Source organism: Tricharina praecox (assembly GCF_024521635.1).
Source record: "Tricharina praecox strain CBS 144465 chromosome Unknown BZA05scaffold_6, whole genome shotgun sequence".
In the NCBI taxonomy this organism is placed as follows: domain Eukaryota; kingdom Fungi; phylum Ascomycota; class Pezizomycetes; order Pezizales; family Pyronemataceae; genus Tricharina; species Tricharina praecox.
The window spans coordinates 1,171,284-1,183,515 of NW_026250408.1; the positions used below are offsets into that span (position 1 = coordinate 1,171,284).

Genomic DNA, 12,232 nt, shown 5'->3' on the forward strand with positions numbered 1-12,232 from the left:
TTTGTTGTTTGTTGTGGTTCGGTTTGGCGCAGAAATGGGTTGTTGTGCACACTAGTTAGTGGGCGTGGAGCTTATCTCCCGTCCTAGCTAGTTCCCTTGATAGAATGCAACGATGGCCCATTATCTCTTCACTCCTTCATGTTATGTACCTCTCAAATCCTTGCTCTCTTTGTATGGTCTGGTGAAGAACGTCCGTGCGAATCCTCGGCCATGGAGGATGGAACTGAGCGGAGACGACATAAAAACGTGTCGGTAAGGAAAACGTTGACTGCTACGGCATTGCAGATACCTACCCCGGATGGAGGGAGGGTTTTGAGGAAGAAGAAGTGATGGTATTTGTGCCTCTATGTAATAGTGAGGATCGAATGGGAAGAGTGATAGTGAGTGTACTAAGAGAGAGAGAACATCAATTTATTGTCGCATGCAGCCTATCTGGACTATGGCGAACATCAAGGGTCAAGTTGGTATTGGCCCTTGGATGTTTTTATACATGAGTGATAAGCAGTGACGCGCCATGAGAGTCGAGGAAAAACAACTCATGGCCCGAGGCCGTGTGGAGTAGGTAGGATTCCGGCAGCATGCTGGACATAGGATAAGCCATGGAGATTAGATCGGTGTATAAGCCGCCTACACCAGCACAGGTGAACTTGTCACCATTGTCGACGCCTCCACCCAGGTATGTCTAAGAGCTCGTTGACTTGGTCCACGTCTGCTGGGTAGCCGGTCAACGCCCCGTAGAAAACATTCCATGGAAGTCAGTATAGTTCACGGACGAAAATATTAGAGGGAAGCATACTGGGGAGATATGCGATGAACGGTTTCTCCTCCTCAGAGGAGCCGCTGGGCGACCATCTGGGGGCGGTCATCAATTTTATTTCGCATCTATGAGCCTTTGTAGACTACGGCGAACACCAACTACACAACCAACCCTACTCCGTCCGCGAGTCTAGCTATGCGGCTCTCCCTATTGCCCTACTGGCCCGATCGATGGTTATCAACTTATCACTCATCCCCACCATCCTCCTCAACTCCTCCACCTCCTCCTCCCAGTTTTTAGATTCGTCTTCCTCCACAGAAGGAGACTCATATCCTCCTTCCCATTTTTTCTCCCTAGCCCTTCTTCCCATTTTTTCTCCCTAGCCCTTCTTCCCACGCGCTTCGTCTTCCGCGCCCGCGCGGAAGTGCCGGTCCCGTAGGACCTCCGGTTGCGCAGCAACCGGCACTCCAGCCCAGCTGGAATGGCGAGACTTCTGGAGATTTCCAGGTTCCTCCGACCCACCGCGTCTCACTGGCTCCGCCACCACCGCCGGCCACGCAGCGCTGGGCCGATTCGTTGGCGTAGCTGTGAATTCCACCGGTTATGTAGTTGGTCAACTCGTACATAAGCTCTTAGTAGAATGCTGTGCGGCAACCGGAACACCAGCCCAGCTGCATCGATCGGCTCGTGACGGTATCCGCGCGGTGGGCTTGGGATTCTCGCCGTTCTAGTTCTATGGCTCCTTGACTTTAGAATCCAGCCGCCCCAATGGGTGTCCTATCACCGTTCCGCAAGCTCCAGCGCAGAGACCCGCACCAGTGGTAGTGGTCATAGATCGCCGTCCTAGACGTTTCTCACACCAAATCAGCACCTGCACTGTAATCCATAGCAACATCACCACGGTCGGTTCAAATCTTTGCCTGCCACTTACGCTTCCTGGTTCCTACTCTGCCGGGCAGTCCGTAGGTTCTTCCGTTTCAAATCCCGGCCGCCCGCACCAGCACAGGTGAACCAGTGTCACCATCATCGACGCCTCTACCTGGGTAGGAGGACTCGTCGACTACCAGGGCACCCGGCAGACCCCCCGAAGACGATCAACGTCTTCGGGGGTATCTACCCAGCAGACCCCCGCCGCCGGTGGACCAGTTTTGATACCACCGGGATAACCAGCAGACGGTCCACGTCTGCTGGGAAGCCGGCGACCCCCACCCTACATCCTATAGAAGTCAGCACAGTTCGCAGACACAAACAATGGAGGGAAGCATACTGCGGAGGTACCTGACGATCGACTTCTCCTCCGAAGAGGAGCTATCGGGCGACCATCTGGTCGCCCCGCTTCATCTTCCGCTCCCGCGCGCCAGCCCAGCTCGCGCGAGGAGACTGCTGGAGATTTCCAGGTTCCTCGCTGTTTGTCTTTTCTTCTCCCTTCTTCCCTCGGCGGAGGGGTACGAAGAACACCATGGTGGGTTGTGGCCACAGCCCACTCCCACCGCGTATCGTTCGCACCGGCGGGAAACGCCGGTGTTCATCGGCAACATCGCCTTGGTGGAATAGGTTCCAGCGAGTGCAGGATCGGGTAGGTTGTTTTCGAGGTGGTAGTGGTCGTATTGGGTTGTATCGCGGTTGTATTATGGTTGTGTTGTGAAGATGAGAAGAAGCTGATGAGAAGATGAGAAGATGACAAGATGAGAAGAGAAGAAGTTGTATCGATGTGTCGTTGGGGTTTTGTGTTGCATTGTGGGGGCGTGAAGCCAGAGATCGTGCAGGCAAGAAATCGCAACCCTAACGCTTGGAAGGGAGCCCATAGAAGGTCGTCGAAGGGCACGGACCAGTTGGTCGTTGTCGTGCCCTACCTACCCAAACACTTTCCCGCTGCTGTGTGCTCGTTTACTACTCGAGTACTGGAACCACGTGCATCGTGAATTACCGCATTCGGATTCAGATTCTAAGAGGGTTTCATCGAAAACTCGAGAATGGGAAGTGGGAGGAATGACTGAGAGGGCTCGAAGGATTGTGTTGACTACCTACTGGATTCTTTTACCTACTCTTTGCTTTTTATGGGCGTAACTAGCGCTTGGATAGGGTTTGTTATACTCTACATACTCTTCCTTGTGTTGTGTGTGTGGGTCCGTCGAATGCCTCGTCCATCGTCCGTGAAGCCAGTTGACGGATGTCTGGTCACTGGATGTGCAATATACCCGTGGTGCAGTAGGTATTGCAAGTAGCATGCCTTATATATCACTCGATCATCGAACTCCATGCAGAGTAATATCCTGTTTTATTGGTTAACTAATCACCGCTGCATTCCACCTTCCGTAGATCACGGCAGTCAATCTACAAAGCCGGTTGCCATGTAGAGTAGGTAATGACATTCAGGCTAAGGATACAACATCAGTATGTTACAGTGAATCTTGATTCTTGTGGCAGGTGCTATTGCAAAGCGTCGCCTACTATAAAGGGCAACGTTCCCATTCCCTCGCTGGGCCATCAGAGCCGTCTACTGGTAACGACAACCAACCCCCAGCCTACAAGTGTTTCCACCCATTACTCCTCAGCACCTGCATCTCATCGATCAGACAATCCGCACCGACCTCGGTACCGCCCCAGCTCTGCAGCCTCCTCGCGATCCTCCCGTCCCTCCACGGCAGTCCCAGCACGCCGGTCACCAGCGCCGTCACCCACCCCCACGCCCTCTCGCGCCACGTCGGCCAGTTCCTGGTGCCTTCATACGCCTCTACGGTGTACCCGACCCTCACTTGCGTATTGACCCACACGCCCCTGCCCTTCTCCCTCGTCAACGGGTTATCGTAGTGCACAAGACAGCACTCACTCCCCTCGACGTGCAACTCCGCCAGCGCGTCGTCCACCCCGCGAAACCTGAGCCCCCCGGCCCCCAAGAACGGCCGGGCATCGAAGGCGACCATGCCGTTCCAGCACGAGCTGACGGGCACCTCTGGTGCCCCCGCGGCGAGCAGACGGCGCGACAGTCCCGCGCCGAAGTACGGCCAACGCTGGGAGACAGCGGGGCGGCCCTTGCTATCGCGCAGCGCAAAGGTATCGTAGAACTCTCTAGCGTAGCGGAAGTCGAGCGCGCAAGCGGCGGCGTAGTTGCCGTCGCGGGTGTTCAGGAGGGTGAGGGCGTCAGCGGCGGTGAATACCACGTCGTTGAGGAAGAGGATCCGGCTGAAGCTGTGGGTGGCGTTGGTGATCGCCGGGTCCTGCAGCGGCGAGAGCACCAGGTTGCGCAGGCGCGCGAGGTACGGGATCCGTCGCAGCTCCCAGCGAGCTGAGGCGCGGTTGAAGAGCCAGCCTGGCTCGTTGAGGCCACGCGGACGCGATATCTCCTCCGCGTGGGTGACCTCGTCGAGGATGATGGACCGTGGCACACCGAGCTGGCCGAGCGAGTGGTCGAGCGCCCGCAGCTGCGACTTGGTGTTGTCCCATGACCCTGACTCGTACAGGCTGAAGTAGACATTCTCGGCGCCGAGGTGCTCGATGAGCGAGAGGACCGCGGCGGACCACACGGGTAGGATCTTTGCGGAGTTCCAGTGATTGGAAGCTATGAGGATGCGGCCCTGGGGGAGGGGCAGCGGTGGTGGTGGTGGTGGTGGTGGTGGTGGTGCTGGGGTAGTGTGTGAATGGAAGTAGAAGACGAGGAGGAGAGTCACGGTGCAGAGGACGAGGAGGCGGTGGTGTCGATCGCGGATGCGGGCCATGGTTTCGGTGGTGGAGGCATGGGCGGGGGAGATAGTGTGTAGGTATTTCTAGGTGTGCGGCGGGACGGGAGCTTGGACGAAGGACGGGTCCAGTTTAACGTTTAATAGGGGTCGGTCCGGTACAGACTAACCAACTGGCGGTAATTTCCCGTGGGTTCGAGTGTCTCACATGTTGACCACAGAGTCCGCGGGTTATACGAAAGCTTCAAAGCTTCCGGCTTGTGCTCCAAAGCACCACCGGAACAGGGCAGCGTGGTGAGTAACAGAAACCGGGCAATTGATGCCACTCTTCAGCAAGAGGGCGTGTATTGGGGACCCACTTGAAGACTTACAAGAGGGGAGAGCACCAGAGCTGTATGGTTCACTATATATAGTACATTGGTAGCTACCGGTACCTAGCCTACCCATTGCCTTACCTAGTGGATCTCAAGGCATTCCCCGTTTTCGAAACAGCCGACTCACCGGGGAGAAACACGGTGAGCATGGCTTCCTCAGGTTTAAGTACTCATTGATGATTGCGTGCCTCTCTCCGCAGATGTGGTAGTCTGGCGTTGGTATTCATTGTCGACACTGCAAGTCTGCAACCTACATAGATCAAGCTACTACATAACTACTACTAGTAGCAACGGGCCATCTTCTCCTACATACTAGCCTCATCCACATGGCGAAGCAAATCCACTCGCGGACCGATGCCACACATTCATAGACTCCCGCTTCATCGGAGCGGCCCACGAGTTGATATTGAAGTGGGTTGCCAGCTACACAGCAGCTGGCAGACCTAGGGTGGGTATGTAGAAGAAGAGTCTGCTCGGTTGGAGAGACGGTGGATTACGCGGCCGCTACATACACCCCAGATTGTACCTAGTGCTGCGGTGAGTATGAGGTATGCATAGGAGCCTGACTGACTGGTGATGAGTACATATGAATGGTGGGTGCTGGGGAGAGGTTTTGTACATGTACTATGCATAGTATATAGGGCGGAGAATGCTATGTAAAGAATTGCGGAATCACCGGCCATCATTCTGCCGTGATACTTTCGCTTCCATATTCTTTCGTCATCTACCATACTTCCAGTAATAATCTACGTGCTATGAAACGCAGATACCACGCGGTGAACCTACAGCATATATCTAGATTCTACATTAGACCCCTTACGTGTACTCTAATTGAACGCCAGCTCGGTAGGGCCGCAGGGGTCACGTAACACAGCTCGTAGCTTTATGGTTTTTGTTTGTTTGTTTACTCATTGATTGCATTTCACAGCTGGTATGTAAGATTTTGCACGATGAGCTCCGCAGTCTACCGTCGAGTGACAAAAGAACTCCGCACTTGCACGCGTTGGAAACTCAAAATCAGATGGGGGCGGGGCCAGGGCCAACAGGCGCCTCCGCAGCTTTCTTCATTCTTCGCAGTCCAATCACAAACACACCCTCGACATACAATTGAGATGGTCCTGGATCCTCTGCTCCTTTGCTCCTCTGCCCATGTCGCAAGGAAACACACCACCACCACACACCCTGCAAAGAATGAAAACACACAACAGAGAATGGAGAAGAACAGAATACCTTCCCTAAGCAAGCAAAGTAAACGCCATGGCACCAAAGTACGTACTTAATTACCCAGCTCGACCCGCATATCGCCATATCGCCTTCGTACCGCCTTAACACAGTCCCGCTTTCGACATCTTCATGATAGCGATAACGGGCTCGCTGATGCCGCGGCCCTCGACCGCTCCCAGCGTCATTCCCGAGCGGTAGCCCATCTTCTCGAGCATGAGACGGCCACGGTTGTCCGCGCTGAGCGCGGGCGCCTCGGCTCCGACCTTCATGCCCTCGCGCAAGCCGCCGCTTCTTGCACCGCCGCCGCCACCGCCGCCACCGCCTCCAGGCGCTTTCCGTCCGCCGCGGGATCCAACGTCCATGCGCTTTGCGAACCGGCCGGTGCGGAGGACCGAGTCGATGCCTTCCTCGTCGAACTCGAAGACCCCAGAGCGACTGGTCTTGATAAGGGTGGTGAAGCGGCCGGTACCCTTGCCGACGCTCTTGCTCTTGAGGTTCAGCTTGTTCGCGAGGTTGTGCACAACCTTACGGTCGAATTTCGACATGGGAGGCAGAGCAAGACTGCGAATGGTAAGTCGAGATCCATTGGGAAAGATTGGGCCACATACCTGTCGTTCCCGCGAAGCATGAACGTGCGGATCTCCTCGTACACCTGTGTCATGGTCATGCCCACTTTGTACTTCTCGACGAGCAGCGGCTGGCCAGTCTTGCGGGCCTTCGAGTTAAGCATTCCCTGGGCGCGCAGCTCCTCCCGTTGGATCTTGCGTAGCTTCTTCTTCTCTCTGTCGCGCTGCCAGGAAGTCGCCATCTGCGCCTCCATATCTGAGTCTGATAGGTTGAGATCTGGCATAATCTTTCCCTTACCCTTCTTCTTGCTGACGATCGATGGCCTTTCCCAATCCATGACGAAGCCGTCGTACTCTTCAGCCATCTTGGATGCGGAGGGGTAATGACCTGACCTGGGATCGGGCGTGATGTCAGGCAGTCCTTGACGTGATTTACGTTTCTTATTCTGTTTGCGACGCTGGCCAATAGGGAAGAAGTCGTCATCCAGATCCATAATCTCAGGGAAGCCATCGTCAACAATACCCAGCATTTTCCGCTCCTCGTGACGCTGCAGCATACGGGCAAGTTTGAGATCCAGATCTTCATCGTTCTCGTCATCATCCTCGTCTTCTTCGTCATCTTCCTCATCGGAGCTGTCTGAACCGCTGCTTTCTGACATCTGTGCCGCCTGCTTAGCTACGAAGGTTTCGAACTTCTTGATATGAGCCGCAGCCGACGAATCAAGAATATCAGCAAGAGTCCAAGTGGCGTCGTCGGTCTCGTAGCCGTCCCACTTTATTAGGTACTGCAAACCGCTGGGACGAGAACGTTTCCGGAGAACCGATGAGATCACACCCTTAGGGCCTTCGTCGTCGGTGCTCACGGCATCAAAGTCCTCGAGCCGATCTTCCGTCCAGCCAATCTTGTACCGGCGAACAGCATCAGAGTCCGAAGCTTCCTCATCCTCGTCGGTCGATGAGTCGTCGACCCATGCGGAATCGTCGACATCGAGGTCGCGAAGATTAACTGTCATGGTAGGCTGATTGCCGCCACTCGCCAACGCTTCTTCCCGCATCTGAGCCGCGATATTCTCGATGTAGTCCTCGGCTGCTTCATCAAGGCCGCGACCGCGCTTGGGCGGCTTGCGGCGTTTGTTCCCTTGCGTGGCTCGCTTGTTAAATTTGCCTTTGGATTCGAGTCGGACAAAGTCTTCCTCCGGCTCTGGTGTCTTGGCTTCTATAAGCTGCGGTAGGGCTATAGATGTGGATGATACAACAATCGTGGAGGCAGTAGTAGTCACAACAACTGGTTCAGTGCGGATGAACGGTTCGGGACTGACGAAGGTGGTGGTAGCAGGCTTGGTAGTCTTCTTCTGTGACTTAGGCGGCGGGGCACCACGTCGACCCTTGGGTACAAAGACAATCTTCTCACTGGTATTGGATGAGATGGAAGGAGTTGGCGATGGGGCTCGCACGACGGGAGCCTCAAACTTCGGTACGACATTGGTATCGCCAGTAAGGTCCATGACGAATTCTAAGTTCTCCTCCGATTCCTTCTCCACCGGTTCAGCCATCTCGTTACCACCCAGATCGAGCTTACCGACGTCGAGCCCTTCCATCTTGTCCTCGTCGAGTCCGGCTATCTTGTCCTCGTCGCTTGACTGCTTCTCGGCTGATAGAGGCGTTGAAATCTCTGCCGGGGTGGTGGTTGGTGACGAATCAATTCCCTCCGCGGGTCCATCCCTACCCATCGTCTCGTCGCGAACTTCCTCACCAGGCTCCGCATTGAGGGGTTTCAACAGGTCGGCAGGGTCGAGTGCGCCGGCTGGGATGAAGCTGATTGGACCCAATGTTCGAAGTTGCGAGCTCCAACTGTGTCGTTCCGTATTCCGCGCCTCTTCCCGCATCGAAAACGCTGTCGAAACATCAGCAGCTATATCTACGGGGAGCAAGACAAGACAAACCATGGCTACCCGGCGAGCCCGGATATTCCTCAGATTGGAATTGACTGTCCCTGCCACCGAAATCTGTACCTCCGCGTCCACGACCACGCCCGCCTCCGCCTCTACCTCTGTAGCCTCCTCGTGCGCCGCCACCACGCGAACTCCCTTCTCCAGCGTTGCCACCTCCTCTTCCTCTACCCCTGTAGCGTCCCATTTTATTGACGCTCTCGAGCTGAGCTGAGCCGAGTTGAGTGGAGTTGTGGTTTGTTGTGTCGTCGACGATTGGTTGTTGCTGTGGTGTGGTGGGGTGTCGTGGTGGGGTGAATTAAAGAAGGAGGAAGGCCTCGCTCGGAGATGGGTGTGACGTGAAGTTGGTTGGGAACCAGCCTTTCGGTGGCACACAGCTTACTAGTGTGGCGCTCATCTGGAGTGAGGATGAGTGCATGTGGCTCCAAGCTTGACGTATGTGGCTGTGCGGCACGTAGCTGTCTCCAAGCAACCGAACGAACACTTCGCCGCCGCAGCAGATACCATCACGACTCGCCGACGAGAGATCAAGAGTAACAGTCTCCGCTAGAAAGCCTCTTCCTACTCGTATTCAAGCCACTATCGGCTCTTCCAACCGCTCCCTACTATCACCATCCTCGCTATTGCTTGCTGTGGTTCATAGCGAGGAGTTGAGGCGAAGTGAGCTCCCCCGCAGCTATCACTATCTTAAAGCACCTACCACTACTCCATATCCCCACATATCCCGCCCTCTGCGGAGGTAGAGTACGCTACACAGCGGAGGGGTAGGGTGTATACTGAGTACTCCACAGGACATCCTGCATGTAGCTCACAAGGAAAGGAAACCGATCCCGATACGTCAGCAACATCCCAAGCCAAAGCCTTGAGACCGCAAGACCTCCAGATCAACCCACGCGCCCGCCCACCAACTCGACCACCTCGACTCCACCCCCGTGCCATCTCTCCTCTACGTACACAGACACGCACACGCCACAGGCACAAGGCACACCCTCACCCACCCGCGACTCTGCAAACCCGAGTAGGCAGCAGGTGCGGGAAAGTTCCCCAAGAACATGAATAGCATGTCCTTCTCCACGCTCAACACCAGTTTCCAGCGCGTCGTCCAGCAGATCAACTACCTGTGGGATCCTGAGCCCAAAAACACCGAGCCCATGTCCGCGATCTGGCTTCTGGGGCAGGAATACGCCTCGCCCACACCACCCCCTCCCGCCGCCGCCGCCGCCACCACCACCTCCAACGCCGCCACCACAGATGCCGAAATCCAGTCGACATGGCCGCGGGCCTTTCTGGACGACTTCGAGAGCCGCGTATGGATGACGTATCGCAGCGACTTCGTACCGATACCGCGCTCGCCGCAAGGGACACAGGGAATGTCGATTATGACGAGTATGCGGGCGCATCTGCCGGCGCACTCGCAGGGCTTCACTAGCGATCAGGGTTGGGGGTGTATGGTGCGGTCGGGACAGTGTGTTCTGGCCAACGCGCTGCTCGTATTCCGTTTCGGTCGAGGTCTGTATTTCCTCTACGAGCTACAGCTTGCGGTCGAGAAACAAGAGTAATGTTGACGTTGTTTGGTGCGATCAGAATGGAGAAAGGGCCAGTGTCTCGACGAAGAAAAGAAGCTCCTGGCGCTCTTTGCCGACGACCCATCCGCGCCCTTCTCGATCCACAAATTCGTGCACCAAGGCGAGCTGCGCGACATTCACAGTGGCCAGTGGTTCGGTCCGACGCCGACCGCGCAGTGCATAAAGTGCGTACCCATCCACCTCTCCGGCCTGTGCGTACTGATGGTGTTTCCGCAGAGCTCTTACAGAGGCGTACCCGAACACCGGACTACGGGTGCATATGACCTTTGAAGGTGGCAACGTATACGAAGACACATTCCGTGGGACGGCGATAGTGGATGGCGTTTTCCAGCCAACACTTCTACTCATCGTCACTCGCCTCGGCGTTGACTCCATCAACCCCCTCTATTGGGAACCGCTCAAGTCCACTCTGCAAATGAAGCAGTCCATCGGCATAGCTGGGTGTGTACCCGCCTGGCATTCGTCCCTTCCCAAGCTTCGCTAACACCCCCTAGCGGTCGCCCCTCAAGCTCCCACTACTTCGTCGGTGTGCAGGGCGAGTACCTCTTCTACCTAGATCCGCACGTGGTGCGTCCGCGCCTCACGGGCACCACTGACGCGGACGTCGAGAGCTGCCACACGGTGCGGCTGCGGCGGTTACACCTGCGCGAGGTGGACCCCAGCATGATGTTTGCGTTTCTCATCCGCAGCGAAGAGGAGTGGACGGAGTGGAAGACGGCGATCGCGGCGGCGAAGGGGCGCGCGGTCATCACCGTCGGCGAGAAGGAGCCGGATAATAAGGGGACTACGGAGAGGAGCGAGGCCATCGATGAGGTTATCAGCGAGAGTGAGGATGAGGGCGGGCTTTTGGGGTAGGATTTGTTATTTGCTCGGGTTGGATGGGTTGGATGGGTGCTCGTTGGTGTAAAGAACACCGTTTTGTGCTGCGCTGCCTCGCTTGTTTGCTTGTTGTTACTTGACATAACGACTACCCACTCCCGCGCGGGGATGGTTGGATTATAGATACATGCATGATATATGAATGAACTGATACTTGCCAAATTCGTATCTATCCTGTCGTGAAATGTTGTTCCAAGTTGTCTTGTAATTATGCCGGTCCTCCTCCTGAAACCTCACGAGACCGGATAGGTCACTCGTTGCGCAGTCATGTGCCCTGGAAGTTCGTCTTCACGATCATCCCACCCCACCCCACCCCACACGTACGTAGCTCTAAGTGCCCCCTTCGCAGCGCTCTTAGGTCTTGACGGCAGCCCCGAGATCTCCGCCCTACTGTCGATATCTAGTTCTAATGGGGGTAGTGCGGCGTGCTGCGTGCGGCGTGTGGGTTGCTAGGCGCGATTGCGTTCATGCCAGTGTCGGCATTTCTTGGAAGTCTGAGAAGCTTGGTGCTTTCATAGGATCACTCAGTCGAGGCTTGAAGTGCTATCAAGGCACTCGTAGCCGGAAAGTGAAGTTTGCATCCTGTCTCCAATCTGTTTCCGTCTGTTGCCTCGAGTGATCATACATAAGTCGCTATCACACGGGAAGCATGGATTGTCACTCTTGGATTGTCCGATTGTCACGTGTTTGTTTCATTCATCCTTCATAGTTATCACTCGTTTGTTCACCTTTGTCAGGTGTTTACTCTTCTACTTGGCCGGCTTGTGGTTTGCTCATTCTCTCATGTTCTGGTCATACTGTTTGCTCTCATTTCTGGACGAGGATCTCTTGTCTTGGAACTTATATAAGGGCCCTATCCTTTCCACCTAGGTAGATCTCTATCTCAAAGATATTCCGTCGAATATCATCCTGCATCTCCATTGATCACCTATTCTTCAACAGGTTACATATTAGCCCAGCTCTGCGCTTCCACTGGCTATCCCATTCTATCCTACTACTATGTATCCCACTATCACAAACCTCTTCTACCCTCTATGTACCAGTAGGTATCCCGAACCTCTCCGGAGTCCGTAGCCGATCAAACTTCCAAAATGTCAACAAACATGACCTCAACCACCCCTACTACGTACTCCAAGTTTTCAACGAGTTTGGTACCTTCGCCAAGCGCAACGGTATGAAATACAACAACTGGAAACCGCTCTACTCGAATCACACCACGT

The 12,232-nt window shown here is 55.2% G+C and overlaps 3 protein-coding genes across 3 annotated transcripts; 1 reads left to right on the forward strand and 2 right to left on the reverse strand.

Moving 5' to 3' along the window:
• Window positions 1-3,053: 3,053 nt before the first annotated feature.
• Window positions 3,054-4,569, reverse strand: BZA05DRAFT_240301 (cryptococcal mannosyltransferase 1-domain-containing protein). Its single transcript, XM_051479907.1, has one exon. The coding sequence runs from the start codon at window positions 4,471-4,473 to the stop codon at window positions 3,283-3,285; it is 1,191 nt and encodes a 396-aa protein (XP_051341761.1). The 5' UTR covers window positions 4,474-4,569; the 3' UTR covers window positions 3,054-3,282.
• Window positions 4,570-5,772: 1,203 nt separating this feature from the next.
• On the reverse strand, window positions 5,773-8,899 carry BZA05DRAFT_350281 (uncharacterized protein). Its single transcript, XM_051481273.1, has 3 exons — window positions 8,542-8,899; window positions 6,641-8,492; window positions 5,773-6,593 (listed from the first exon to the last, which is right to left on the reverse strand). Exons 1-3 carry the CDS (start codon window positions 8,732-8,734, stop codon window positions 6,134-6,136), a joined length of 2,505 nt encoding a protein of 834 aa, XP_051341762.1. The 5' UTR covers window positions 8,735-8,899; the 3' UTR covers window positions 5,773-6,133.
• Window positions 8,900-9,185: 286 nt separating this feature from the next.
• BZA05DRAFT_391646 (uncharacterized protein) lies at window positions 9,186-11,174 on the forward strand. The gene is made up of 4 exons (XM_051482999.1): window positions 9,186-10,056; window positions 10,132-10,297; window positions 10,350-10,574; window positions 10,628-11,174. The coding sequence occupies exons 1-4, from the start codon at window positions 9,600-9,602 to the stop codon at window positions 10,986-10,988; spliced, it is 1,209 nt and encodes a 402-aa protein (XP_051341763.1). The 5' UTR covers window positions 9,186-9,599; the 3' UTR covers window positions 10,989-11,174.
• The last annotated feature ends 1,058 nt before the right edge of the window (window positions 11,175-12,232 follow it).